Source organism: Harpia harpyja, chromosome 4 (genome assembly GCF_026419915.1).
Source record: "Harpia harpyja isolate bHarHar1 chromosome 4, bHarHar1 primary haplotype, whole genome shotgun sequence".
NCBI lineage: Eukaryota > Metazoa > Chordata > Aves > Accipitriformes > Accipitridae > Harpia > Harpia harpyja.
This window is the reverse complement of record NC_068943.1, coordinates 84,821,047-84,848,677: the sequence shown is the minus strand read 5'-3', so window position 1 is coordinate 84,848,677 and position 27,631 is coordinate 84,821,047. Positions and strand designations below refer to the sequence as shown.

The 27,631-nt window shown below is 50.2% G+C and overlaps 2 protein-coding genes and 11 non-coding genes across 29 annotated transcripts in view; all 13 read left to right on the top strand.

Moving 5' to 3' along the window:
- The first annotated feature begins 138 nt into the window (after positions 1–138).
- On the top strand, positions 139–210 carry TRNAC-GCA (transfer RNA cysteine (anticodon GCA)). The gene has a single exon. It is a non-coding gene; the product is annotated as a tRNA-Cys (tRNA).
- Positions 211–539: 329 nt separating this feature from the next.
- Positions 540–611, top strand: TRNAC-GCA (transfer RNA cysteine (anticodon GCA)). Its single transcript has one exon. It is a non-coding gene; the product is annotated as a tRNA-Cys (tRNA).
- Positions 612–1,040: 429 nt separating this feature from the next.
- TRNAC-GCA (transfer RNA cysteine (anticodon GCA)) lies at positions 1,041–1,112 on the top strand. Its single transcript has one exon. It is a non-coding gene; the product is annotated as a tRNA-Cys (tRNA).
- Positions 1,113–1,497: 385 nt separating this feature from the next.
- Positions 1,498–1,569, top strand: TRNAC-GCA (transfer RNA cysteine (anticodon GCA)). Its single transcript has one exon. It is a non-coding gene; the product is annotated as a tRNA-Cys (tRNA).
- A 438-nt stretch (positions 1,570–2,007) lies between these two features.
- Positions 2,008–2,079, top strand: TRNAC-GCA (transfer RNA cysteine (anticodon GCA)). The gene has a single exon. It is a non-coding gene; the product is annotated as a tRNA-Cys (tRNA).
- Positions 2,080–6,039: 3,960 nt separating this feature from the next.
- Positions 6,040–6,111, top strand: TRNAC-GCA (transfer RNA cysteine (anticodon GCA)). Its single transcript has one exon. It is a non-coding gene; the product is annotated as a tRNA-Cys (tRNA).
- Positions 6,112–6,391: 280 nt separating this feature from the next.
- On the top strand, positions 6,392–6,463 carry TRNAC-GCA (transfer RNA cysteine (anticodon GCA)). Its single transcript has one exon. It is a non-coding gene; the product is annotated as a tRNA-Cys (tRNA).
- A 329-nt stretch (positions 6,464–6,792) lies between these two features.
- TRNAC-GCA (transfer RNA cysteine (anticodon GCA)) lies at positions 6,793–6,864 on the top strand. The gene has a single exon. It is a non-coding gene; the product is annotated as a tRNA-Cys (tRNA).
- A 429-nt stretch (positions 6,865–7,293) lies between these two features.
- TRNAC-GCA (transfer RNA cysteine (anticodon GCA)) lies at positions 7,294–7,365 on the top strand. The gene has a single exon. It is a non-coding gene; the product is annotated as a tRNA-Cys (tRNA).
- A 385-nt stretch (positions 7,366–7,750) lies between these two features.
- On the top strand, positions 7,751–7,822 carry TRNAC-GCA (transfer RNA cysteine (anticodon GCA)). The gene has a single exon. It is a non-coding gene; the product is annotated as a tRNA-Cys (tRNA).
- Positions 7,823–8,260: 438 nt separating this feature from the next.
- TRNAC-GCA (transfer RNA cysteine (anticodon GCA)) lies at positions 8,261–8,332 on the top strand. The gene has a single exon. It is a non-coding gene; the product is annotated as a tRNA-Cys (tRNA).
- A 1,343-nt stretch (positions 8,333–9,675) lies between these two features.
- CWC25 (CWC25 spliceosome associated protein homolog) lies at positions 9,676–16,797 on the top strand. 2 transcript variants are annotated; one of them, XR_008234859.1, is made up of 11 exons: positions 9,676–9,811; positions 10,169–10,341; positions 10,561–10,797; positions 11,508–11,577; positions 12,116–12,243; positions 12,487–12,556; positions 13,047–13,237; positions 13,808–13,894; positions 14,492–14,653; positions 15,924–16,093; positions 16,620–16,797. XR_008234859.1 is itself a non-coding variant. In XM_052785366.1 (10 exons), the coding sequence occupies exons 1-10, from the start codon at positions 9,794–9,796 to the stop codon at positions 16,036–16,038; spliced, it is 1,251 nt and encodes a 416-aa protein (XP_052641326.1). In that variant the 5' UTR covers positions 9,676–9,793; the 3' UTR covers positions 16,039–16,797. The 2 variants fall into 2 exon arrangements, 1 of the variants encoding a protein (XP_052641326.1); XM_052785366.1 differs by having other exon boundaries at positions 15,924–16,797.
- The window catches only part of PIP4K2B (phosphatidylinositol-5-phosphate 4-kinase type 2 beta), a 26,850-nt gene continuing 15,181 nt past the window's right edge, over positions 15,963–27,631 (top strand). For 15 of the 16 annotated variants that reach the window (XR_008234849.1, XR_008234845.1, XR_008234858.1 and 12 more), the window contains exons 1-2: positions 17,645–17,861; positions 27,326–27,423. Coding sequence is in view for 3 of the 16 variants with exons in the window: in XM_052785365.1 (XP_052641325.1) it covers positions 17,685–17,861; positions 27,326–27,423 (275 nt within the window). In the remaining 13 variants the exon portion in view is untranslated. Of the gene's footprint in view, positions 16,094–16,619; positions 16,720–17,644; positions 17,862–27,325; positions 27,424–27,631 lie in introns of those variants that run through there. The other variant, XM_052785364.1, reaches the window with a different exon arrangement.

The following is a 27,631-nucleotide window of genomic DNA, read 5'->3' as shown; positions in this document are numbered from 1 at the left end:
GGACTATCAGCGGGGTGTTTGTGAGGAAAGAGGTGAGTACTTCATGAGAAGCTGCCTTCTTTCCTGGGATGAATTTGCAGAGCTTTGCTGCGATAGTAATGAAGAGCGAGATTTGTGCTGGGCAGGTGTGTAGCAGCAGGGGGTATAGCTCAGTGGTAGAGCATTTGACTGCAGATCAAGAGGTCCCTGGTTCAACTCCAGGTGCCCCCTCTTTTCCTCTCCTTCCACCTCCCTTTTGCCAGGATTTCTCACGGAAAGAAGATGGAGAGCTCTTCTGGGATCTTGTGAGCTTGTGTTGTGCATTGAACGTTGGTTTCTGAGCTTCAGCGTTGGAGGTACTGAGGCCCTGACTGTTAGGGAACTGCAGGGGTTGTGCACTGTGTGAGTAAGAACTCACTGTCTGTGTGTAATTGCCTCTGTTGTTGATTCTCTGCAGTAATTCTGTGTACAGCCTTTGGCAGGCACAGTAAGAGTGCCCACAGAAACTTGGTGTCTCATAGAAATGTTTTTAAAAAGTCCTTGCGAAGGGGCTGTGCCAAGGGGGTATAGCTCAGTGGTAGAGCATTTGACTGCAGATCAAGAGGTCCCCGGTTCAACTCCGGGTGCCCCCTTTGGGTTGTGCTTTTTCCAGGAAAAAAATGAGGAGCATTCCTCAGTTTTAGATCCGCTGTGCTTGTGCTGCGCACAGAAGGCAGGTCTCTGAACTTCGATGTACAAGATACTGAGCGCTGACTAAACACTTCCTGCTAAAATCAATATCCGTCTCGGTGACGAAGCAAAGACGCAATGTTCGTTGCTTGGCCCTACTACTAGTTGTTTTGATCAGTGAGGAAACTGCAGGGGATCTAGTTTGTGTGTGTAATTAGACCCTGTCTGTGTGTGTTTGTCTCCAGGTTGTCGGCAGTACCTTTCTGTGCACAGTTCTGCTTGTACATTAGCACGCAAAGAGGTTGCTGTCATATAGCACAATCTAACCAGTGCCCGTAAAACCTGAGCCATGTATTACGTTTTTTATTGCTTCTTATAGGAGCATTAACCCAGGGGGTATAGCTCAGTGGTAGAGCATTTGACTGCAGATCAAGAGGTCCCTGGTTCAACTCCAGGTGCCCCCTCTTTTCCTCTCCTTCCACCTCTCTTTTGCCAAGATTTCTCATGCCAAGAAGATGGAGAGCTCTTCTGGGATCTTGTGAGCTTGTTCTGTACGAGTGCAGGTTGGTTTCTGAGCTCCGTTATGCATGGCACTGAGGCCCCGACTGTTAGGAAACTGCAGGGTTTGTGCACTGCGTGAGTAAGAACTCGCTGTCTGCGTGGACTTGTCTCTGTTGTTGATTCTCTGTAGTAATGATATTTGTCATAATTAAACTCCCTGTACGGCCTTTGGCAGGCACAGTAAGGTGCGAAGGGGGCTGCCAAGTAAAGGAGTCTAGCCAGTGGACGTAAAAACTTGTCTCTCTCTGTGAATGTTTTTGAAATGTCCTTGTGAAGGGGCTGTGCCAAGGGGGTATAGCTCAGTGGTAGAGCATTTGACTGCAGATCAAGAGGTCCCCGGTTCAACTCCGGGTGCCCCCTCAGAACCTATTTTTTTCTTGGGGTTTTGGGGTGTTTGCTCACTGGAAGGCTAACTGATAAGATCAGCTCAGCTTCCTCTCCTAATAGCCTTTTTCACCTTACAGTTGGAGCTAGAAAGCGTGGGGACAATGTCAAAGACTCTTCAGGCAGTTGCTGTGTCAAGTTACTTTCTACTGAAAGAGAACAGAGTGCAACTGGGAGAGGAAACAGAGAGACAGCTGGAGAGGAACTGGGCCAAGGTCACCTGGTAAATGAAGTACAGAGGTAGTGTCTGTCTGCTGTGCCGGAGCGCAGTGACTGAATGTGTCTGCTGCTGTCACGTTTGAGCCTTGGGATTTCTGCAGCAGGCTTTGATTCCTATGGAACAGAGAGGTCAGAGATTGGGGAAGAACAGAGTTCAAATGTTGTTTTGTTGGTGAGTTGACAGGTGGGCAGGCAGGGGGTATAGCTCAGTGGTAGAGCATTTGACTGCAGATCAAGAGGTCCCTGGTTCAACTCCAGGTGCCCCCTCTTTTCCTCTCCTTCCACCTCTCTTTTGCCAAGATTTCTCACGGAAAGAAGATGGAGAGCTCTTCTGGGATCTTTTGAGCTTGTGTTGTGCATTGAACGTTGGTTTCTGAGCTTCAGCGTTGGAGGTACTGAGGCCCTGACTGTTAGGGAACTGCAGGGGTTGTGCACTGTGTGAGTAAGAACTCACTGTCTGTGTGTAATTGCCTCTGTTGTTGATTCTCTGCAGTAATTCTGTGTACAGCCTTTGGCAGGCACAGTACGAGGCACAGGGGGCTGTCAAGTAAAGGAATCTAACCAGTGGATGTAAAAACTAGTCGCGGTGTGTGAATGTTTTTAAAATGTCCTTGTGAAGGGGCTGTAGCTCAGTGGTAGAGCATTTGACTGCAGATGAAGGGGTCCCTGGGTCAGGTGGCTCCTCTTTAGCTGCCTTTTCACCTGTTCTTCTTCCAGAATCTCCTCACAGACAGACTATGGAGAGACTTTCTTACCCCTCCCAGGCCTTGGAAATGACTTGATGATCTTTTGCCAAGCATGAAATCAGACTTTCACATCTTCCCCTCTTTTCTCTGCTCCTGAATACTGCAGGTAGTCTGAGCAGAGGTGCTACTGGTCTAGTTTTTCCTGTTTGAGTAATTGCCATGACTTTGAACAGTAAGCAACTGCGTAGAACCATGCCTTTGTAGAAGTGGGGATCTGTGCCGAAATGCTTTCTGAAGGGAGCTGGGGCTGTCATGTGAAAATCGGTGTGTGGTTGGGCAGCTGAGGTGCCCGGTGTCACGGGCGGGCCGCCGCCCGGCGCGGGGCTCGAACCGGCAACCTGCGGAGCCGCAGTCGGGCGCTCTACCCCTGAGCCGCGCCCCCGGCGCGGGGCTGTCGGGCGGGCGTTTGGCGGGAAGAGATGGCTCAGGGGCAGCGCGCCGGGCTGGGGACCGGCAGGTCACCGGTTCAACCCCCGAAACCCACCGCCCTCTTTATCAACGCCGTTCGGCACCGCAGGGGACAGCTTTCGCTCGGGGACACCCCAGCTGGCGCTTCGACTATCGCCGGCTGATGGCGGAGAGGAAACCACCCGCAGGCCCGCTCCGTACGGCGCCGGCGGCGCTTGGGGTACCGCGGCCGCAGGGACAGCAGCCGAGCCCCGCGTACTCCACGCCCTTCGACTACTCCCTTACCCGGGGAGCTCACGCTAGTGCTTTCGACGCTTTTGGGCTTTATTTCTGTTGGGGTTTAGTTCTGGGTAGGTGGGTTTTTTCCCTACCGAACGGGAAGCGCCCCGGGGCCTGCCGTGCCCTGCTCCGCTGCGCCGGTTCGGCCCGCCATCTTGTCGGCGTCCCCTCAGCGCCGCGGCGGAAGTGACGCGTGTGAGACGCGCCGCGCGGAACAGGCGCCGTCGGCGACGCGCGGTGATGACGCCGGTCGAGGCCCGGTAGCCGCGGGGGAAGCGCTGGGCCGGCCGCCGCCATGGGGGGAGGCGACCTGGTGAGGAGCGGCCCGGTCCCGGTCCGGGGGGAGCCGAGGGGGGTCGAGGGGGGCCGAGGGTCTCCCCCGGGGCTGCGGGTACCGGGCTGGGCTCGGTCTCGCTGGCAGGCGGGCCAGGGGCCCGGGAGGCGCGGGGTCGGCGGGGCCTGCGGCCGTTCGCCGCCCCTGGCAGCGGGTCTCGGTGGGGGTGGGAACGAGCGTGTCCCGTTCTTGGGGGCTGGATCCGGGGGTCGGAAGGCTGCGGGCGAGCGCGGCTCTGAGCGGGCCCTTCCCCGTGGCCACCGGCAAGGGAAGGTGGCCGGTTGTTAACGGTCCCGGTTCCGTGTCCCGTCCCGTCCCCTCCCCTCCCCTCCCGTTCTCCTGCAGAACCTGAAGAAGAGCTGGCACCCGCAGACCCTGCGCAATGTGGAGAAGGTGTGGAGAGCCGAGCAGAAGCATGAAGCCGAGCGGAAAATGATCGAGGAGCTGCAGTGGGAGCGTGACGCTGAGGATGGGGGCACCGTCCAGTGAGGGGGTGCGGGGGCTGCCGGTGCTACCGGGGTAGGTCCTTGTCTTCACAGCGCTGTTGCTTTGTCGTGTCCGGAGGAGGTTGTGCGTAGGGAAGCTTTCTTTAAACTTGCTCGAGGCTTTGTTTGTAACTGTAATGGCTCTGCTATTAAGGGACTGTAAACTGTCATTAGCCGGTTGGTCGCGTGGTACCGTTTATGCAGTGATGTTTAGGAGAGGCTTGTAATTTAGTTCTGTTTCTTTAAGTTAAATATCGGCTGCGTTTTTCTGTAGCTGCGACACGTAACTTCACATTAAAAAAATAAAATTCTCTTGCCAGGGGTTAAGAGTGGAACGTCTCTGATGTTAAAATGCGTCCGTTTGTATGGAAATGTGTGTTGGATGTTTCTCACCTGCATAGGCTAGTGCCTGAAACTGTAACTTTAGAAGTCTGTGACAGAAAATAAAATGCTGTTGTTTGCAACAGGAAGAGAGAACATGGGCTGGATGTACTAGGGATTGTAAAGTGTAGTTCTCCTGCAGGATTTAATGATTTCTGTCTCCACATCTTCTTTCCCTTCTCTTCTGCTGCTGCAGATGCTCGTAGGGAAGCAGGATCTGCACTGCTGGGCACTCAAGTGATAAAGAACCAGCTTTCAGGCTTATTTCTCTGTACAGTCCCGTTCCAAATTGCTTTAGAATTCAACATTTTGCAATGGGTCACAAAAATCTGCCTCTCCTCAAAAATATGCCCTATTCCTCCAGCTCCTGCATGACTTCTCCTAGCCCCATTACTGAAGGCTGTTTCAGTCCTCGATTTTTGTTCTTCCTCTCTTCTTGTAGCACTGTGGTCGCACATGCAGGGACGCTGGAGAGTGGATTCATTCCGTAGCTGTGAGGCAGAACACAGGTACCTGAACAGGGGCTTGGGAGGTACAGGTACGTGTCCTTCTTGCAGCTTCTCAAGTGGGGTTGTCTGGAGTCAAAAGCTTTGCTTGAGAAGTAGTCACATAAAAATGAATCTGGATGTTTTTCAGCAGCTGTTTGGCCTAACCAACACAAATCTGCAAAATATCGTGGCCTAAAAATTGTTCCTCAGATGTTCCCACTGGATAATCAGGAGCTGTGCACTGGCAGCAGCTGGGGAGGGGAAACTTGGAGAAGGGCTTACATGGACTGAGGGCAGCTCTCTTTTCTACAGGCCGTTCCACGGAGCAGACAAGCAGTCGTGGCTTCTTCCGAGCAGAGCTGGAACGCCTGGAAAGGTACAGCGGGCGCTCTGGCTGTCACCGCAGCACTCCAAACCTATGGCTGAAGTCGTTGTCTGTCTTTCTGAGTGGTGACCATCTTTCCAGTCCACTGGTGATGAAGGAGCGGTTCCTCATACCTGGGGAGAGATGCAGAGACCTGCTGATGAGTAAGGAACCACCACTAAAATAAAGGTGTTCTCCCCTGATCTATTGTAACAGCTTGTGCTGGATTTTTGATTTGTGAAGACTTTTTCCGAGGCAGGGCATGGCACAATAGCTGGATGAAATGCTTTGGGTGTTTCTTTTTGGGTATCCCCGCTGCTGGGCAGCCAGTTGGGGAAGACAGAGAGGCTGTGGGCAGGGTGGGATATGTTGCGGCAGGTGATTCCTCTGCGAGGCTGGTGTGCTCTGGAATGGCAGGGCACGCCCCGAGACCAAAGTGCAGCGCAGGGCCTTCAGCCGTGTTTTGAAGCCAGTGTTTCAAAGCGTTCTTTTTTTTTTACCTTCTCTGTGATGAGATGTTTTAGAGAAAGATAACTGGGAATTCCTGAGCTTGGCCACCAGGAGCCTGGCTGTGAGTGTGGTGAGAGACGTGGGGTGGGGTTTAAGGTGAACTGAGGGGTAATGTGAGGTCTGTTGTGTGTGAGAGGCGTCGCTGCGGGTGCAGTGAGCGCAGGCAGTGGAATGCAGCAGAGCTGCCTCGTCGCTGCCCAGAAGGAGCCGTACCTGGCAGTGCTGCGCAGGTGGGGGTATAGCTCAGGGGCAGAGCATTTGACTGCAGATCAAGAGGTCCCCGGTTCAAATCCGGGTGCCCCCTCCCTTTTCCTTCTTTTGATCCAGAAAAGGTTGGTTTGGAGCTCTTTATTTCCATGCTTTTCCCATAAACTGTCGGCAGGCTCCGTCCTCTGTTTGATAGGGTGCTGGCCGGAGGTAAAGCAGCAGATTGCCACAAGAGAAGAGGACTATCAGCGGGGTGTTTGTGAGGAAAGAGGTGAGTACTTCATGAGAAGCTGCCTTCTTTCCTGGGATGAATTTGCAGAGCTTTGCTGCGATAGTAATGAAGAGCGAGATTTGTGCTGGGCAGGTGTGTAGCAGCAGGGGGTATAGCTCAGTGGTAGAGCATTTGACTGCAGATCAAGAGGTCCCTGGCTCAACTCCAGGTGCCCCCTCTTTTCCTCTCCTTCCACCTCCCTTTTGCCAGGATTTCTCACGGAAAGAAGATGGAGAGCTCTTCTGGGATCTTGTGAGCTTGTGTTGTGCATTGAACGTTGGTTTCTGAGCTTCAGCGTTGGAGGTACTGAGGCCCTGACTGTTAGGGAACTGCAGGGGTTGTGCACTGTGTGAGTAAGAACTCACTGTCTGTGTGTAATTGCCTCTGTTGTTGATTCTCTGCAGTAATTCTGTGTACAGCCTTTGGCAGGCACAGTAAGAGTGCCCACAGAAACTTGGTGTCTCATAGAAATGTTTTTAAAAAGTCCTTGCGAAGGGGCTGTGCCAAGGGGGTATAGCTCAGTGGTAGAGCATTTGACTGCAGATCAAGAGGTCCCCGGTTCAACTCCGGGTGCCCCCTTTGGGTTGTGCTTTTTCCAGGAAAAAAATGAGGAGCATTCCTCAGTTTTAGATCCGCTGTGCTTGTGCTGCGCACAGAAGGCAGGTCTCTGAACTTCGATGTACAAGATACTGAGCGCTGACTAAACACTTCCTGCTAAAATCAATATCCGTCTCGGTGACGAAGCAAAGACGCAATGTTCGTTGCTTGGCCCTACTACTAGTTGTTTTGATCAGTGAGGAAACTGCAGGGGATCTAGTTTGTGTGTGTAATTAGACCCTGTCTGTGTGTGTTTGTCTCCAGGTTGTCGGCAGTACCTTTCTGTGCACAGTTCTGCTTGTACATTAGCACGCAAAGAGGTTGCTGTCATATAGCACAATCTAACCAGTGCCCGTAAAACCTGAGCTATGTATTACGTTTTTTATTGCTTCTTATAGGAGCATTAACCCAGGGGGTATAGCTCAGTGGTAGAGCATTTGACTGCAGATCAAGAGGTCCCTGGTTCAACTCCAGGTGCCCCCTCTTTTCCTCTCCTTCCACCTCTCTTTTGCCAAGATTTCTCATGCCAAGAAGATGGAGAGCTCTTCTGGGATCTTGTGAGCTTGTTCTGTACGAGTGCAGGTTGGTTTCTGAGCTCCGTTATGCATGGCACTGAGGCCCCGACTGTTAGGAAACTGCAGGGTTTGTGCACTGCGTGAGTAAGAACTCGCTGTCTGCGTGGACTTGTCTCTGTTGTTGATTCTCTGTAGTAATGATATTTGTCATAATTAAACTCCCTGTACGGCCTTTGGCAGGCACAGTAAGGTGCAAAGGGGGCTGCCAAGTAAAGGAGTCTAGCCAGTGGACGTAAAAACTTGTCTCTCTCTGTGAATGTTTTTGAAATGTCCTTGTGAAGGGGCTGTGCCAAGGGGGTATAGCTCAGTGGTAGAGCATTTGACTGCAGATCAAGAGGTCCCCGGTTCAACTCCGGGTGCCCCCTCAGAACCTATTTTTTTCTTGGGGTTTTGGGGTGTTTGCTCACTGGAAGGCTAACTGATAAGATCAGCTCAGCTTCCTCTCCTAATAGCCTTTTTCACCTTACAGTTGGAGCTAGAAAGCGTGGGGACAATGTCAAAGACTCTTCAGGCAGTTGCTGTGTCAAGTTACTTTCTACTGAAAGAGAACAGAGTGCAACTGGGAGAGGAAACAGAGAGACAGCTGGAGAGGAACTGGGCCAAGGTCACCTGGTAAATGAAGTACAGAGGTAGTGTCTGTCTGCTGTGCCGGAGCGCAGTGACTGAATGTGTCTGCTGCTGTCACGTTTGAGCCTTGGGATTTCTGCAGCAGGCTTTGATTCCTATGGAACAGAGAGGTCAGAGATTGGGGAAGAACAGAGTTCAAATGTTGTTTTGTTGGTGAGTTGACAGGTGGGCAGGCAGGGGGTATAGCTCAGTGGTAGAGCATTTGACTGCAGATCAAGAGGTCCCTGGTTCAACTCCAGGTGCCCCCTCTTTTCCTCTCCTTCCACCTCTCTTTTGCCAAGATTTCTCACGGAAAGAAGATGGAGAGCTCTTCTGGGATCTTTTGAGCTTGTGTTGTGCATTGAACGTTGGTTTCTGAGCTTCAGCGTTGGAGGTACTGAGGCCCTGACTGTTAGGGAACTGCAGGGGTTGTGCACTGTGTGAGTAAGAACTCACTGTCTGTGTGTAATTGCCTCTGTTGTTGATTCTCTGCAGTAATTCTGTGTACAGCCTTTGGCAGGCACAGTACGAGGCACAGGGGGCTGTCAAGTAAAGGAATCTAACCAGTGGATGTAAAAACTAGTCGCGGTGTGTGAATGTTTTTAAAATGTCCTTGTGAAGGGGCTGTAGCTCAGTGGTAGAGCATTTGACTGCAGATGAAGGGGTCCCTGGGTCAGGTGGCTCCTCTTTAGCTGCCTTTTCACCTGTTCTTCTTCCAGAATCTCCTCACAGACAGACTATGGAGAGACTTTCTTACCCCTCCCAGGCCTTGGAAATGACTTGATGATCTTTTGCCAAGCATGAAATCAGACTTTCACATCTTCCCCTCTTTTCTCTGCTCCTGAATACTGCAGGTAGTCTGAGCAGAGGTGCTACTGGTCTAGTTTTTCCTGTTTGAGTAATTGCCATGACTTTGAACAGTAAGCAACTGCGTAGAACCATGCCTTTGTAGAAGTGGGGATCTGTGCCGAAATGCTTTCTGAAGGGAGCTGGGGCTGTCATGTGAAAATCGGTGTGTGGTTGGGCAGCTGAGGTGCCCGGTGTCACGGGCGGGCCGCCGCCCGGCGCGGGGCTCGAACCGGCAACCTGCGGAGCCGCAGTCGGGCGCTCTACCCCTGAGCCGCGCCCCCGGCGCGGGGCTGTCGGGCGGGCGTTTGGCGGGAAGAGATGGCTCAGGGGCAGCGCGCCGGGCTGGGGACCGGCAGGTCACCGGTTCAACCCCCGAAACCCACCGCCCTCTTTATCAACGCCGTTCGGCACCGCAGGGGACAGCTTTCGCTCGGGGACACCCCAGCTGGCGCTTCGACTATCGCCGGCTGATGGCGGAGAGGAAACCACCCGCAGGCCCGCTCCGTACGGCGCCGGCGGCGCTTGGGGTACCGCGGCCGCAGGGACAGCAGCCGAGCCCCGCGTACTCCACGCCCTTCGACTACTCCCTTACCCGGGGAGCTCACGCTAGTGCTTTCGACGCTTTTGGGCTTTATTTCTGTTGGGGTTTAGTTCTGGGTAGGTGGGTTTTTTCCCTACCGAACGGGAAGCGCCCCGGGGCCTGCCGTGCCCTGCTCCGCTGCGCCGGTTCGGCCCGCCATCTTGTCGGCGTCCCCTCAGCGCCGCGGCGGAAGTGACGCGTGTGAGACGCGCCGCGCGGAACAGGCGCCGTCGGCGACGCGCGGTGATGACGCCGGTCGAGGCCCGGTAGCCGCGGGGGAAGCGCTGGGCCGGCCGCCGCCATGGGGGGAGGCGACCTGGTGAGGAGCGGCCCGGTCCCGGTCCGGGGGGAGCCGAGCGGGGCTGAGGGTCTCCCCCGGGGCTGCGGGTACCGGGCTGCGCTCGGGCTCGCTGGCAGGCGGGCCAGGGGCCCGGGAGGCGCGGGGTCGGCGGGGCCTGCGGCCGTTCGCCGCCCCTGGCAGCGGGTCTCGGTGGCAGCGGGTCTCGGTGGGGGTGGGAACGAGCGTGTCCCGTTCTTGGGGGCTGGATCCGGGGATCGGAAGGCTGCGGGCGAGCGCGGCTCTGAGCGGGCCCTTCCCCGTGGCCACCGGCAAGGGAAGGTGGCCGGTTGTTAACGGTCCCGGTCCGGTGTGTCCCCCTCCCGCCTTCTCCTGCAGAACCTGAAGAAGAGCTGGCACCCGCAGACCCTGCGCAATGTGGAGAAGGTGTGGAAAGCTGAGCAGAAGCATGAAGCCGAGCGGAAAAAGATCGAGGAGCTGCAGCGGGAGCTGCAGGAGGAGCGAGCGCGTGAGGAGATGCAGCGATACGCAGAAGACATGGGCACCGTCAGGTGAGTTGGTGCTGGTGCCCCCCAGACTGGTGGTAACTAGCCCTGGCCATTCTCTGGGGGCAAGCACTGTCTGATGTGTTGGTGCAGGGTGCCCCTGAGAGAGCCATGGGTTTAATGTCTCTGATGATAAAAAGTTTCCACTTACCTTTATAAGCCAGTGCCTTAAAATGTAACTTTAGAACCATCAGCAGGAAAATAAGGTCATCTTGTTTGCAATAGGAAAAGAGAAGAGAAGTTGGAGTGGATGTACCAGGGTCCCGGAGGCATGGTGAACAGAGAAGAATATCTTATGGGTCGCCCAGTGGACAAATATGTCTTTGAGAAAACAGAAGACAAGGATGCAGGCTGTTCCAATGAGACAGGACTTCTCCCAGGCTCCATTTTTGCCAAGACAGGCGCTAATTCTGTCCTAGATATGGCAAACAAAATCCGTGAGGATCCGCTTTTCATGATAAGGTACTAAATGTGGAGCTGAAAGCAGTAGATTAGGCAAAGCATCAATATTAGCAACTTGCCAAGAGCTGTTTTATTTACGTTGTAAAGACTGCTGTTTTGTCTGTTCCTCAAAGCTACGTCTGCCTGTTTGAGAGCTCTGGGCTGTAGGTGGCAGTTCTGGCCACAGAGAGGTCACTAGCCACTTACGTGACTGATAGGATTTTGGTTGTGTGGTCTAGACACGGCAACATAAGGTCAAATAATGTATTTGAGCCAGTTTGCTGCTTTTGGATAATTTTGCTGACTTGATTTCAAATTTGAGATTTTGTCATCTGAACGAGCTGATGATCATCTCATAGATCATCTAGCTGTAAGTTGGTAAATAGATATAAATGCAAAGATTGTTATTCCACATTGATTTGTCTCTACCAGCTTAGCTCACCCTTTTATGTGTGTGAATATATCTGGTCTGCTCTGAGAGTTCAGGCATTTATTAGCATTGTAGGCAGATTCATGGTAACGGAACAAATTTTTGTTAACCCTGCTAGTTGCACTCTTAAGTGGAGAAGAAAAAGGCAGACTCCTCCTTAGCTGGATCTGTTTTGCTGAATGTACAAAACTTGCCTGTTTTCCTGCTTTATATGCTTTTAGAGCTTGCATTTGATTGGTATCCTTCATGCAAATATGATATTTTCAGTTGTTTGAAAATACTTTTTTTTTCTCTGCTTTAGAAAGAGGGAGGAGGAAAAGAAGAGAGAAGTTTTGAATAATCCTGTTAAAATGAAGAAGATCAAAGAATTGGTAGGTGTATCTCAGTGGTCCTTTACCGAATCAAAGCAGAGAGTACACTGAACCAAGGCGAGGATCATAGGTCAAAATTAGTATTGTTTAGGATAACGAGCTGAGTTCTGATTCCTGACTCTTTCACAGAAGAACAGAATAAATTCAGCTTTCTATAAACAAGGTTCTGTATCAGTCTCTCAGCAGGAATTAATTTCTCTTCCTTTCAAGTTCAGTGTTTTTTTACTCTTCTTGCTCTTCTGGTATGCTTGCGTGCTTTTTTTTTTTTTAATTTTTTTATTTTTTTTTTTTAGCTAGTGATTAATTGTTGATTTAGTACTACAGAGTGATTGCAGACATAGAATTTGACATGCACTAATACCAAACTGACACTAGGGAAGACTTCATTAAGCTCTTTAGTTTTGAGAGAGGACCTTGTTAAATGGTTTAGGTTTTGTTCAGGAGCCTTTCCACAGAGAACTCTGTTACTTTGCCTTGTGATACTGACTTGCCAAATGTAAAGACAGTATTACTAATGAAATGGTGTCTTGCTTTATAGCTGCAAAACAGTTTAGACAAAAAAGAGAAGAAGAAGAAGAAAGAGAAGAAGAAGAAGCACAAGAAACATCGACATCGCAGTTCTAGCAGTGAAAGTGACAGCAGTGATGAGGAGCGAAGCAAAAATAAGTATGTTTTGAGGTTTTATAGTAAAAATACCATGTTTCCTGGTTTATTATTTGTTTTTCGTGTCTTTTTCTAATCTTGTCTGAGTTTTATCTTTCTAATTAATGCTCTTAATTTGCCTAAATGTTTCTATATGTTACTTGATTGTTTTTGCATCATTAAATTATTTTTATGGCATTTTAATGTTAAAAAAATTGTATTCTTGAATTTCATCTGTTCAAAAGTACTATTCTGTTTTCTCTTTAGGCCTCAGAAGAGGATGAACAGTTCCTCCTGGAAACCTGCTCCTTCCAAAGTCCCAGGATATGGTTTACAAGTAAGTACGTGTGTTTCACATAGCTCTCTCAGTAGCAAGTGCCCTGAGTTAGAGAAGAGCAAGAGTTTTGGCAGTTGTTGCAAGACTGTTTCACCGGCTAGAAGAGGATTATGAAGGGGACATGATACAATAATGTTCATACTCAATTTGGAGCCATCTAAGCATTGAAACTAAAGTTGTTCAGATCCTGGTAGGACTTTTGTCTGCTCTGAATTCATGTTAAGCTTTATTTAGTTTCTCTTAACTGAGTTACCCATCTGTTCAAATACTCTGCTTAACTATCTTGGCCGTTTAGTTTACTGAACATCATACAGAAATAATCTTTTTAGACACAGGTGTTAATAAGAACCTAGGAAGTGAGATAAGTGAACACAGACCACAGTGTACACTCCTTCCTGCACTTACCCTCGTCCGAGGTCTCCTCTGTGGCCTTACATTGTTGTTGTGCTCCTACAAGGCGTCTCTCCTGAAAGACACTTTTGAATTCCAGGGTAGAGACTCTGACCAGAGCCATAGGTCTCGGAGCTCTCCAGCTGCCGGCCAGGAGAGGGCCCCCCACAAGCACCGGGATCGCTCCAGGTCCAGGAGCCAGTCCCGCTCTCCTCAGAGACGCTCTAGCAAGAAGAGTTCAGAACAATTTGGATGCAGGGGGTCAAGATCTCCTTCTAGACACAGTAAACAGTGAGTGTGGCTAACCTGGATAATGTAAACCTAGGGCTGCTGGTGGGGGAGTTCTCTAGAATCAAAATCCTTCTTATTCAGTCTCCTACCACTTTAGTGTTCTGGCCACATTATTTCTCAGTTGTGGGTGTAAAGGCAGGAGCTGTGCAGTTGTGCAAGAGTACAAAAGCACACAGGTTAGCTTGTGGAGGGGACATGCTGTCTGCAATTGCACTCTTCGCTTGGGACACCCTCTTTCTAGGTACACCCTTTAGGTATTGCTTTATTTGGGCTACTGTTCCTCTTTAAAAGTTATTCATAATTGTTGAATTATCTTTACTGAATGCTGATAAAATCAGGTACCAGGTATTTATTGTTTGCTGATTAAATAATTAAAACTGAGTAAAAATAGATAGAAATTTATAGTATATTAGGAGTCATTAGAATTTCTTTTCAAAGTGGACAGGTAACAGTCCTGCAGTTATGTGAGACGTCTTGGTTTCAGAATGTATACAAAAAATCTGGGGAAAATTTAGAGGTGTGATAATCTATGTTCATCTGTACTAAAATGAGGGTATTTCTGGGTTACAGACATAGCAGTCGGGACGAGAAAGGGAGAGCTAGAAGCCCTTCCCCTAAAAAGAGCTATCGACGGCAGCATACTCCAGGTTACACAAGGTAAGCAAGATCTTGTCCCTGTGCTTTTGGATGGAAGTTGCCCAGGTGATTGTGAAACAGCTGGGTGTAATCTGTGAACCAAATTTTATTCTGTTAACTAAAATAGATTGTATCGAATATCCAGAAAGTCAGGCAGAGAGTCCTAAGTGCTGGGTTTGATGCTCTTGAGCTTGATTGTTAGCTAACACCTTGGACAGCTTCCCAAACCAATTCACGTGGTTGCTGGTTCTCCATGTGTCTTGCATCACTGTGCAAGGCAGTAATGTGAAGTCACTCTTTGTCCCATGGATGGTTAATTAGAAGCATTCTGTTTCACTGTCATCAGGAAAATATGACCTCGACAGCATCATCTTACCAGTCAATTAAAAACAAGAAGGCTGAAAAGAGGGAGAAAACAGACTCTTGCTAAGGGGGCGTGGCAAAACAGAACATTTAGACGTGTACTTACAAGCTTTGCTGATTGGCTGCCAAAGAGAAAAACAGGTTAAACACCCCTAATTTTGGGGGTTGTAAATCATCTTGAAGAATGGAAAGCAAGAGGGGGGTGGGGCCCAGCGTGCTATTGATTCACAGCAGTGGTGTTTTCTACACGAATAGAAGGATCTCTCCAGAGGAACTAGAGCGTAAACGCCAGGAAATGATGGAAAATGCCAAGTGGCGGGAAGAAGAGAGAGCAAACAACCTCAGGAAACACCGAAAGGAGGAGGAGCTGGAGCGAGAACTGGAGAAACTCGACTCCCGAGATGGGAAGTTCTTCAAGTGAGTGTCTTTTATTATCTGCTTTTTCATTCAAGGGAAATACAGGCCACAGCTGCTGAGAAGCGAGTGATGGCCTCAACGTTTTGAGATGTTTCAGACGATGGTACAAGATCCATCTCTGCTGTGTTTTACAGTAGAACTAGTGACATCTACTGTTTCCAAATTCTGTTCTTAACCCAAAAGATAATTATTTCTGTGATGGCCTTGGTAGTCAGACTCAGAAACCGGTAATCAGTTACTTTTTGCCAAGCTGTATATATGTCTAGTAGTGTTTTACATGCAGATATTAAAGTTCTCCGTTTTTAGGAGCTTGCAACGGTTTTAGGCCTGCAAGTCCTCTGGGAGTCTGTGTGCCAAGAGCTTGTGGGACTGAAACCTGTGCTTAACAAGAAATAAGACCATTTCTAAACACAGGTGGTAACTTAGTGTCCCTTGTGCACATGGCAGGCAAAGGAAATTGGAGTGGTGCAAGGCCTTCCAGAAAGTGCAGTGGAATGTAAGAAAGATCCTATGGCAGTGTTATGTATTTTGGAGTTGCTGCAGCATAGTATTCTTCAGGCTCTATAAATTAATCAGATGAGAACGTATACTTAATTCCTGAAGCTGCCTAGAGCTGGGATCACATAGTGGTGGCTTAAAATCACAATAGATTTTCTCCACGAGGAAACTCTCTTGTGGAGAGAGAATTTTGTGTGTTTCCCTGTGCAGAAGCAACTGGTTGAGCTAACAAACTGTGTTTATTGGCATGTTGTTTGAAGAGGGAGATGGGCACATGGAGATCATTCAGAAAAGCACAGCAGTGTGATCTGAAGTAGTAAAAGAAAGCAAGTGGTCACAAGGATCCCTTCTCTCTCCTGTAGCTATTGTAGTCATTTACAGCATGAGCTCTGGCATTCGGGCTCCCAGAGGACCGCTGCCCTCAGTTCAGGAACACATTGCTTTTCCCTCGTTTGCTTCACAGAAAGCAACCAAGTCCCCTGTGACGGATGCATTTGTAATTAATGGTTAGTTATATTTGGAAGATGGAGGAGACTTGAGAGCTACTGAAAATATATTTCTGAGCACTGACCTTAAATAAGGCATTGAATCTGTTACAAGCCAAACTAAAAGGTGTTCAGTTCTTTCAGTGCAGACTTTAATAGGAAATAATTTGCTGTTTTCTCTGTTAGATTAATTCAGGTAGATGACTTGAGGGTGGTGAAGCCTGCTAGAAATGGTGTAATGTTTGGGAAGACATTCTAATATCTTTCTTTGGTTCAATTTTCTGCAGTCGCTTAAAACTAGAGAGTGCATCTACTTCCACCCTAGAAGATCGGGTGAAACGCAATATCCACTCCCTTCAGAGGACTCCCGCTGCCTTGGAAAAAAACTTTATGCAGAGATGAAACTTGGTCTTCCTCTGCTCCTGTGCAGAAGTTAAATGGACGCTTATTCCCAAAGGTGAGAGGCCTCCAGCACAGACTCGCTGCTCTCTACAGGAACAGTTACCATCTCCCAAAGAGGCACTGGATTTCTGTGCTGCAGCCCACAGCGTGTTCTGGACTTCTGGCATTGTGAACACATTTGTAATGAGTGTGACCTTGCAAGCAAACCTTTGCTGGAGAACTCCTGAGCCTTTGTATTCTATTTTTAATGGATTGCCAGATCTCTTCCTTCTCTCTCCACCTTGACCGGTGTCATTTTTGTATATTGTTATTACCAAATTATGCCAGGTGGTAACTGCTTTCTACATTGGGCAGATTGTCCGAGCTCTTTATATGACGGAGCAAAAGACCTATTTTTGTTAGTCCTTAAAAATCAGAGCTGAACAAATTCACATGTGAGTTAGTTTCATGGAATTTGATAAAGCTACATGAGTAACGGACAAAATCCTGTTTGGTACTGTCACCATTTCAGGTGTGGGTTTGGAGGGTGGCGTTAGATGAGTCTGCAAAATCTCTGTAGCCCGTTATTTGGTTGCTCACAGATTTGAATGGTGTCTCACCCAAAGGAAGCTGCTCCGAAGGGAAAGGAAAAGTGAGCAGAGCATAGCTGATACAGCAAATATTTCTCTGGGATTTTGTAATGTAAGTAATGTGTATATGTACAGCAGTGTAGATTTTTTTTTTTTTTTAACATTAAGAAACTTTACTGTCATCTTAAAATGTTCTTTGTGGCTTTGGGGGGGGGGGGGCAGGGGCAAACTTCCCTGTTAGAGAGAAGGTTTTGTGCGGGCCCGGGGGGCCGTAGCTGGCAGTAGCGGTCCCTTCGCGGGTTTATCCTGACTCGCCGCAGGACCCGGCCCCGCTGCCGCCGGGACCCGGGTGGGCTCCAGCCCCGGCCCTTCTGCTCGCCCTTTAAACGGCGGCTAGTGACGTGTCTAGCAGCCCATTCATAATTCCAGGCGCCTCGCTGCTTATTGGCCCGTTCAGAGCGGGGCGTGGTGGGGGCGGGTACATCACGGCAACTGGGCGAGACCATCTCGGGGAAGAGGAGGAGGGAACGACGCCTTCTTTCCCCTCTCCCTCTTCTTCCGTCCAACCCTTTCCGTCGTTCCCTCTCTCAGCCCAAACCGCACAGCGGTTCTTTCCCGTTCCTGCCGCAGCTTGAGTCGGAGCGAGCCAGCGGCCGGCGCCGCGCTCCCACTCCTTAGCATCCGCGGCTCCCCCTCCTCGCCGAGGACATGGTACCTCCCGCTCCCCACCTCCTCAGCCCTCCGCCATCTTGGCGCCTCCTCAGAGCGGGGCCGGAGCGGGCTCGGCCGGCCGTGGCGGCTCCTCCTCAGCGGTGGAGCGAACCACCGCGGGGGCGGGAGGGGGGGGGGCAGGGGGAGGCGGGGACGGAACCACTGCGGCAGCGGCGAGGGGGGAAGCTAACGGGCCGGCCCGGACCAACGGACAGGGGCTGACAGGGGAGGGCGGTACCATTGGGAAAGGGGGGGCGTGTGCCGGGCCGGGCGGAACCATGCGGAGGCGCTGGTAGGGGGGAGCCCGGGGGAGGGGGGGGGGGGGTTCGGTCCGGCTCCCGGTGCCGCCGCCGGTCCGGGTCCGCCATGGCCTCGAACTGCGCGGGGGGTTCGTCGGCGGGGGGCGTCGGGGCGGCGTTGGGTTCGGCCCTCAGCGCCAGCAAAACCAAGACCAAGAAGAAACACTTCGTATGCCAGAAGGTGAAGCTGTTCCGGGCCTCGGAGCCGCTGCTCAGCGTCCTCATGTGGGGGGCCAACCACACGGTGAGCGCGGCCCGCAGCGGGGCCCTTCCCGCCCCCTCAGCCGCGGCCATCCTCCCCCGGGTCCGGGCCCTCCCCAGCCCCTCGGGACGGGGCCCTCGTCCCCCTCGGTCGGGGTCTTTTCCCTCAGCGAACGCCCTCGCCCCCCTCCCCGGATCGGGCCCTTCCCCCTCTCTCCCTCAGACAGGGCCTTTTCCCGCCCCACTCTGACCGGGGCCCTCACAGCCCCCTCCCCCGGATCGGGCTCTGTCCCCCACACCCACTTTCCCCCTAAATCGCAGCCTTCCGTCCCCCTGGCATCCGATCCCTAATCCGGGTCTTTTCCCTGGATTCCCACTCTTAGGGCACCCCTGGGTCAGGCTCATTCTCTTGGCCTGGTGGATGCCCACCCTGTGTGGAGGGTCTCCGTGGGGTCTGCTCCTTCCCGCCTCTGTCCCTGGTGGTGCCTTCCTCCTGGGGTTGGGGCTCCTTCCCCACAGCATCCCCATCTCCGGACAGTTTGGGTCCCCCCCCCTCAACACCGGGTCAGGGTTTCCCTCCCAGACATGCCGTCCTCCTGCCTGGGCTGGCATTAGGCTTCTCTAATGCTAGACAGGTCTCTTTGCCAGAGCGTGCCTGCCCCCTCATACCCACCCGTCTGCCTGTGTCCTCTTCCCCGACACCTTTTCCAACACCTCTTCCCCAACGCTCTTTTTTTTTTTCCCGGGACTGGGAAGGGGGGGCGATGCTGTTTTGGTTTGTGTCCCTTTGTGTAGGGTGCTGTTGTCCTGGCATATCCCCTCTCTGGCACTGGCGGTCCTGAGGACACTCATTTGACACCCAGAGCACTGTCCCCTGTCACAACCCCTGGCTTTCTTTCTCAGGGCAGTCCCTATGGCCCCGTTACGGTGAGGGGACTCGCATGTGCACAGTGACAATCCTGTTCCTCAGTTGGCTGTATGAGGATAATTACATGTGTGTCTCATCTCCATCCCAAAATACAAGAGAGTCTCTTGGCCCCATCTGTCCAACCTTGTCTCCCTCTGACTTTAGGCTTCAGCTACCAGAACTCAGGCCACATATGTCCCCTGGACTCAGCCTCAGTTTCTCTGGGTAGTGGTTGGTACAGGTCTTAGGAGGGAGGGTTCCTTGGAAATGTCTGTGATAGATTAAAGAGCTGAGCAATCTCCTTTGGAGGTTCCTAAGACCATCTTTATGTTTTTCTCTGGAAAATTCTCCCTCGTCTGTGATGGCAGGCACAAATCTCGTGCTAGAAAGGAGGATTGATTTACTGCTGCTCTCTCTTGGATGTGGGTAGTGGATGCTGTTCTAGGAGAATATTCAGGTGGTCAAATAATTCAGAAACCTGATCCCTTCCTAAATTAATATGCTTTTAGGGCTCAGAGACACCTATTTCTCCAGTAGATTAGTGGATGTTTCCTAGAGAGTGAAAGGGATTTAGGCTTAGTTTTTGCAGAAACAAATAACACACCAAAGAAAAAATCAGAATTGTATTTCTAGCTTGCCTGACAATGGAGTGAAAGCTTCCAAATGTAGTTCAACACAGTGCTGTCTTTCTGAGTCAAAGGATGTTCCAAGTGCTTGCTGCTCAGAGTCTTGCCCAGGAAACAGGATAATGAATTTAATCGGGCTTTGATCAGTGGTGCTATTAGGAGCCCTGAAGAAATGGAAATTGGTGGGATTCTTCTGAGTTTCATTTGTGGCCTCTTAGGGACAGTTGTTGTTTGGTGGCAATTAGCTTGTTGTTTGGTGGCAATTAGCTTTTTTTTTTTTTTTTTTTTGTAGCTGGGTACTAGGAATCTGGCAACTTTTTTAGGCACTGGATCAGGACAATGTAACTTTTGGAGCACTTGGCTGTGAAATAATTTAGGCAAAGGGAGGAAGGCAAGCAGGCTGACAGTTCTGCATGAACACTAAGCTAGTAATGAGATTATATCAGATGCATATTATGAAGAAATTGCTGCTAGAAAGGAGGGCAGTATCCTGCGGGGCTGGGAAGGGGGTTAGAAAATTTCAGCTGTGACCTCCTCACCCTCAGACAGGCATCCAGGATTTCCCAACAAATTCTTGCTAGTTCATTTTCCTCCACCTCTCTGCCACTGATCTCAGTCTGCGTTTGGGTGAGCCTCGTGAGTGCCTAAGAGAGTTGGTGGCTGGTGTGGCCATGCTGCAGAGCAGGCTGCGAGCTGAGGTGGCTTTGTTTGCTCAACACACGAGCAGCTGCTCATCCTGGTCTGCATTTGGGAGATGATGTTGGTGCCCTGGTTATATGGGAAGTGTAATCGCTTATGTGCTTCCAGCAGATGGGTCTGGACAGTTGAGGAATATTTCCAGGAGTACCTTTGGACTTTGTTAGAAATTTTGGGGGGGGGGTTTAATGTTTGGCTTCTGGACCACAGTTTTAGAAGGAGGGGTGAATCTCTTGGCTGTATTTGTGGAGCCCTGCAGTAGGAGGGGAAGAAAACTGCTATCAGCACAAACCAGGAGGCTGTGCCAGGAAGATTCTGTCAAAAATACTTGCATTTGAGATGAACTTTTTCATGGACAAATCAAACAAACAACCATTTTATGCAATCCACCATTTCTGTTGACTGAAGAAATTCCCTTGGGTCCGTTAACCGAGTCTGGCAACAGTTCGGCCCTGCCTTGTGTTTAAACAAGCTTGTTAGCAGCTGGTGTGAATACAGGCAGTGATGGGTCTGGAGAGGATCAGGAGCAATGATGTTAGCACACCAAGAACAGGAACTGGTTTCTGGAACACCAGTTCTGAGCATATCTGTTTAAATAGCGAGCTGGGTCTTGGCTGTCCTGGTGGTCCCCAGCCAGTGTTGAAACCAAGTGAATCAGGATCAGGGTGGGGCTGTGGCTGGTGTAAGCAGGGCCAAACGTGGGTGGTATTAGTCCGACAGCTAAATTTTGAACTAGAAAACTGTGGAGGGGAGAACTTGTGCAGATAGGAGAAGAAAGTGGAGTCACAGAGGCTCACCCTTGATTTCTGAGTTTTCTGTAAGGCGCTGTAAAATTCAGCAAATGTAGAGATGGTTCCTGGGGAAGCTTTGCTTGTGACTGCTGTTGTCATGGCATTGGAAGAGGAGATGCAGCTCCTCAGCGTTGGTTACGTGCGTGTTGCTCCACGCACGTTCTCCATGGACGTGTGTGCATGGGAGCTCACCAGCAGCGGAGGGAAAGTTGTGATGGTTCTGGAAGGGGGAAGCCATCTCGCACTGAACAGCAAGATGAACACGGCGGTGTTGTGTGATGCTCTGGAAACCATAGAAACGATTGTAAGGTGCTGATTATACAAGGCAGTGGGATCCCAGTGAGTTCAGGGGTTGTTGGAGAGGTAACTCTTGTATCTGTTTGTTCAATGAACAGTCGGGTTTGTATGGGCCGCAGTGATGCTTCTCTAGGCGTCAGTTCATCAACTGGAAACGATCCCTAGGGCTCTGTGGATGTTGGCAGGGGCAGGGGGTAGGCATAAACAAATCCCATTTTTGTGGAAATGGGTAGATCTCTTCTGTTGGCTGTGTGGGTCTTGCCCGAGGCAGCCTCCTGTGCTCCCGAAGCTCCGATTACTGGCTGAAGCACCAGCCGATCTCCTAGGACCTTAAGGAGTGGTGCCAGCCAGTACAAAACACAGCTATTTAGTATTCAAGTGAAATAGCAAAATTGGGATTTGCAGCACGCTTCTCCCTTCTCTGCAGTGTTGTTTTTGGTGTTGCCATGTTAATTCTAGCCAGAGCAGCATCTGCCACATATCAAATGTTGAAGTCCTATAAATTGGTACTGGCACGGGGTAAACAGCATGTATTTGTCCTTTCCAACACTTGCTGTCTGCTGTGGCTCTAATTGACCTCTGGAGAGTGCAGCATATGGTGATGGTGTTGATAGCACGTGTTAATGATCGAGGCTGGTGGCTCTGAACCTGCTTATCTTGGGACCTCCTGTTAAAATAGAGATTCCAGGAGCACTTTTTCTTCTTGGGGCATGGAGAGAAAAGGTTTTCCTGGGTAGTTCAGCAAGGAAAATGGGGCTCAGTTGCCTGCTCTACTGCTGACTCGTGTGGCCATGGGTAGGTCGTTTAACCTTTCCATTCCTCAGCTCTTGTCTGAACCAAGGGAAGTGGTAACTCTGCCTACCTGCAAGTGAACTGGGAGGACAGATGCTTTCCAGTGGTCCTGAGGCTGTGCTGATATGGTGGGTGACAGGCTGGTCTGTGTTGGTGGGGCAGCAGGGTAGCACTGACTGATTCCTCTGCCTGTGACGCGGTGTTGTGCTGCAGCTACGTCAGGACGCAGGAGTCCTTTCCAGCAGGCTTCAAAGTACTTTCTTTGGGAAGAGGTGGGTTCACTGTCACTAGGGGATGCTTTTTTTTTTTTTTTTCTTCTTAAAGCATGCTGGTGTCCCCAGAATGCTGATAGAAATTGACTACAAGATTCATGCTTCCATAGCATTGCATGGGGGTTTTATTAGCTTGGATGCTGATTAATCATGCTCTAATTCATGGAAAACAGTATTTTTTTTCTCAAATGGTTGCCCAGTTGCTGTACTGTGTTAAGCAGCAGCAAAGTTTTGCTGCAGATGTGGGTTTGTCTCCAGGCTAAAGTGATTTTGCTATGTGTCTTTTACCTACTTTCCTAGAGTATTATAAAGTTTAACTAATGCTCGCAAAGTACTTTGAGATGCCTGACTGAAAGGCTTTGAGAGGAACAAAGTATTTTTATTTTCCTGAGCAAATTCTTGTTGTAAAGAATCCTAGAGAGTAGAGACACACTCCATCATCTGGATCTTGTTAGTAAACAAATTGCATTTTCCCATCAATTTACTAATGGTAATTGCCACTTTGAGGCTACAGTCAGGTTTTGAAACAAAATTATGCCTGGCCCATTCGTTCTAACAGCTGTCCCTGAATGACACAGAATATTGATGTGTCTTTTATTGAAAAAGGAATTGGCTTTGGTGAGGAAGACAAATTATCAACTACAGATAAACCCAGAATCGTACTGACTGGTGTTGCTCAAGAATTCAAGTAACCAGGAAATAAAAGGTTAACGGACAGAGGGGAGGTGGTATTTTTCCAGCCCTGTAAGGCCGGGGTGGTTGTAGGCTTCTCAGCAGTGTAGGCAAAAATGAATTCTGCTGACTGAGGATGAAGGGCCCGGCCACTCCTGTGGGGGGGAAGGGGAGCTGCTGGCTGGGGAGCTGGAGAAACAGCGGAGCTGAGCTTGCTGTTCCTCTGGCTGCTGGGCAAATGGAAGAGGAAGGAGGGTGGCAGTTGCAGCTTTGGAGAGATGAGGGTCTTCTCTCCATCACCTACTACTGTTGCCCCAAGCCCTGGTCCCTCCTTCAGTGGCATCTGGCTGCCTTTCCCTCTACGGCTCTGGCTGGGATCGCACTGTTTTGACATGCCGGGCAATGTGCTGCCTTGCCTCTCCTCGCTGGGGCGACCTTCAGAAACACCGTGCTGTTCACCTTGCTTGGGAAATTGCTCCTTTGTTCTTAGAATATGGTGAAACCAGCAGAGAAATGTGAAGCATCTCTTTCTTAGTGCCCCTGCTGTTGCCTTGTGAAGATGTCAGTTGGTTTGTCTGAAATGTGTCTTGGTTTTAAATCCTCTGAGCTCCACTGAGAGCTTCCAAGTCTGGTGCTTGTCTGAGCCTTTTGTGAGGCTGATGGGCACGTGCCATTTGTGCTGTCTCTGACCTGGGGAAAGGCAGGACCAGTGTCTTATGTGTTTCTGCAAAATGCAGGTGGCAGTGGTAAAATGCACTTAATGATGTTTTCAGCCTGGACTGCTCCCTGTCAGGTTGTCTGTGCTTTCTACCCAGTGGGGGAATAGAAAACTCCTGGCATAAGAGGACTGTGTGAAAACAGGGGCTTATTTTCAAGAGGATTCAAAGGCAGATTAGGTCTAAAAAGCTGGATGCCTTACAGAAAACCAGCATCATGCTGGGTCTGGAGGCAGATCCTTGGTCTGAAGAGCTTGTGCTCTGTATTAGCCATTCTTAACTTTTTCCACTTTGGGGACCTCTAATGCCTTTGTAGTGGAGGTGTGGAAATACCCCAGGCACAGAATGCTGTACAGCACGGACCTGCTCTTTGCAGTTGCGGTGCTTCTCAAAATAGCCTGTGACCCCTGCGGTGAGGGACTGCGGTGCTGTCTGCTGCTGCACCTCTGTTCTCTGCAGCTGCCTCTTCCAGAACAAAAAACCAAGTCCGAGATCTTGCTGTCCATCTTGTGGCAAGCACCAGCCCCAGAGATTCCAAAGGTGCTGGTACAGGCAAACTTTCTACAGCTGGGTAACATCTCTTTGTGGGAGACAGGAGGGTCAGACCTGTGGGAACGGGCTCCCCAGGAGCCAGGAGTTGCTGGGCACCTCATTGCTATGCGCCTTGCTGTGACCTTGCCTTCTGTAGCATAAATACACAGAGACACACACTCTGCTATATATAATCTCCTGCTACACGCCTCTCCTGGGGAGAAGGCGAGAGAGCAAACATGTGCCAGGCGTTAGTCACGTCGCTCTCGGAGGCTGCTCAGATTCCACCATGATAAGCACAGGAGAGGATCCCTATAGAGCAGTGCTGTCCGCTGCTTTTGTTTGGGCAAGGTCTTCTAGTGTTTCACTTGGCACCATGCTGCGGGACCTGGCCTGATAACCCTTAGGAAGGGGCACTGGATGCTGAGGATCATACTATGAGGAGGGAGAATTTGGGATATCCCTCTTCCATGGTAGTGTGGGGTCTTTTCATTCCTCTCCTGAGGAAACTGTCAAGCAGGGGAGTTACTGTCGGAGCAGACAGTGCACATGCCTCTTGCTTAAACAATCAAAACAACCAAACAAACAAAAAAAAAAGCCCCTAACCAAACCCATGTTTGCTTTTTAGACTGGTGGCATGAACAAAGGCTCAGGAGCCATCTGACCAAGAGCTGCCTTGTGCAGTGGAGGGCAGGCTGTCCGTTCTGGGACTAGAAAAGGCCAGTTCAGCTCTTCGGCAGCAATTCTAGTTCCCAGCACAAATCCCTTCCTTCTCCCCATCTCCAGAGCCGGAATCCCAAAGCATCCAGAAAGCTCTTCTGTACACAGCTGGAAGAGGGGAAAGGCTTCTGCAGGGGGGATTTTTTTGGCTGTTGTCAGGCCGTTATATCTTGGGAAGAGTGGGGGCAGCTTTTAAATGAGACGAGGTATCCTGGCGCACCATTTCTGCCAGTCAGGAGACTTGCAACAGGTACAACATTTGCTTTGAGGTTTCTGCTTTGGCAGAAACGAGGACATCCAGAGACATCTTGACATCTCACTTTGCTAACATTTGTGTCTGAATTTCTGGCAGGGAGGAGACAATCTCCAAATCGCTGTTCCCTCTCAGCCGTCAGCACCCTTCCTCCACTCTGGAACAAGCTGATAATAGCTTGTTTGTGCCTTCCCCACCGCCGAGAAGAGGGCTGAGAACAGGCGTGTCTAAGGAGCTGTGCTGTCGGGCTTCCCCTCCTGTTAGACAGCAGTAATTAGTGGCTGGAGGCAGCGCCTCTTTCTTGATACAGAATTAGCTGTGTTCTCTTCCCCCCTTCACCCTGAGGGGAAATCACTGCATGGGGCTCTCTGATACAGCTCCCGACAGAAGCTGGGAGCTGGACCCCAGGACCTGGGAGATCACTTCCTCACCTGCAGTCCTCTTGCCTTTCCTCTCTTCTAGCTGTGACTCAAGGAGCAGCTCAGTGCAGGATTGAGCCGTTAGCTTAAGCTGGGGGGTATTGGCCTCCCTGCTCCATTGTGATTACAAATGATGGGAGGTGTATGACATTATTTATTCATTCATCTGTGCAGCATTCTCTGTACATCCCAAAGCACTTTATGGGAGTGCTTAATGCTACTCAGTGCTGCTATAAAGTAAATACAGGGCAGGGCTTTAGAGAGAACCATCTCTGCTCTTAACGGAGTGGTGGCCAGTTTACTTTCGGCTTATCTGTTGTGTGGGATGACTGTCTCTGAAAATAGTCATCTTTTCTCTTTGCAGTGTGTATGTGTCTTTCTTCCAGTCTGACGTTTGTTAAATCTGGTCTGTTTTTTCCCTGGTAATGATGGAGAAAGGATGTGAAAAATACATACCTCATCAAAGGCTTGCTCATATAATTAGACAGCTCACTGCACATCTCCAGAGCTGGAATCTCCATGGTCCTTGCAGAGTTGAACTGTGCCACAGATCCCACTGCAGAACAGCTCCCTCTCGCCTCCTTTCCTCTCCTCCTCCTTGGAGGAGATGTGGCAGCAGCTATTTGGACAGTATTGTGTGTCCTATGGCATGCAAGGAGTGGGGAATCTCAGAGCTGGAGTCCCTTTCCTTAGGCTGACGGCTTGGACCCCATTCCCAGTCAGCAGGGAAATGCTGCATGCCTTCCAAGCGTGCTGGAAGTCACTTGACCTGCCTAAGATTTTGGTGTTGGAAACAGACCCCAGGCCTGACTCCTAGCCAAACCCTGCTGTTGCCAGTGTTGTCTGCTTCTCTCCAGCATTACCTGCTTGGCACAGTAATTATGGGAATGGAGTTGTAGTGAAATTGCTTCCTAAATCCAGCATGTTAATAGCAGTTCAATTAGATGGGACTTGTGTGATTCCTGTGAAGTCCGTGTGAATGACTGACACTGGGGCTGTCCTCAGAAAAGGCAGCTCAGAAACGTGCTGCCTCTTGACCTGCTCTTGAATGCTGGCACAGCCTTGTCAGTGCATGGGCTTGTCTGGAGCAGGGTAGCCAGATATAGTCCAGAGGTGGATTTTGGTTTGTGGTTTGTTTTCCCCACTATTGATGCTTTCGCTGCTGGGTGCTGTAAGCCTGTCTGTACAATAGTAGCTGAACGTTCATTCTTCTGCTTCCCTGTATTCCTGTGGCTGCCACACATGACTAAGGAGCAAAACAATCTAGTGGAGTGACTCATCCCTTTAGAGAAGGTGGGATAAGAGCAACAAGAGACAGCAAGCATAAAAACAGCATCCACAGGAGACCTGTGCTGTGCTGCACCAAAACTACCCAGAGTCTGTTCTGGCTGGCCACGTTGAAGACTATGGTCATCTGTGATTTGTAACAGTGAGAACTAGTTAAGGAATTGGCTGATGCAACATTTCCTAAATAAAGGCAAAGGTGATTTATTTAAAACATATAATCTGCTATTTCTTGGTCTGTAGGTTTGTCTCAATTCTAAGCTGTATCTTGGATGATCAATGGAAGGTGAAGAGATGAAAGAGCCAAGGCTGGCTCGGGAGTACTCACCACATGATTGAATGAGATGCTTCTGTGGCTTGTAACCACAGTGTTCTCCAGGTTGCTTCAGCACAGCAAGTTGCTCTGAAAGTCTAATGGGTTATATTGCTTCAGAAACAGCTTCTGGGGTATTTGGCATCCCTGTAAGTCCATTGACAGTAACTGCAGGGCAGTGGAACTTGGGTTTTGAGTCTGTTTCCTTTCTCTTTTAGATCAACGAACTCAGCAATGTTCCTGTCCCTGTCATGTTAATGCCTGATGACTTTAAAGCCTACAGTAAGATTAAGGTGGACAATCATCTATTCAACAAGTAAGTAGGTGCTTCCCAACTTGTTTGCAATTAGAGGTCTTTGCTATGGGGGAAACTGGCATGGTGAAGGCCTTTTGGTTTGTTCCCTGTTGTAATGCCAAGAGGTCTGGCATGGCTGGACACATGCCCCAGTCCGTGCCCTGCCCAGACCACTCAACAGGACATGGTGGGGGGTCAGTCTGTCACTGAGATTCTGTCTTGTGGTTTA

Coding starts and splice junctions, on each gene's coding strand:
- CWC25 (XM_052785366.1), top strand. Junction 10,798..11,507: donor GATCCGCTTTTCATGATAAG/GTACTAAATGTG, acceptor TCTCTGCTTTAG/AAAGAGGGAGGAGGAAAAGA. Junction 11,578..12,115: donor TGAAGAAGATCAAAGAATTG/GTAGGTGTATCT, acceptor CTTGCTTTATAG/CTGCAAAACAGTTTAGACAA.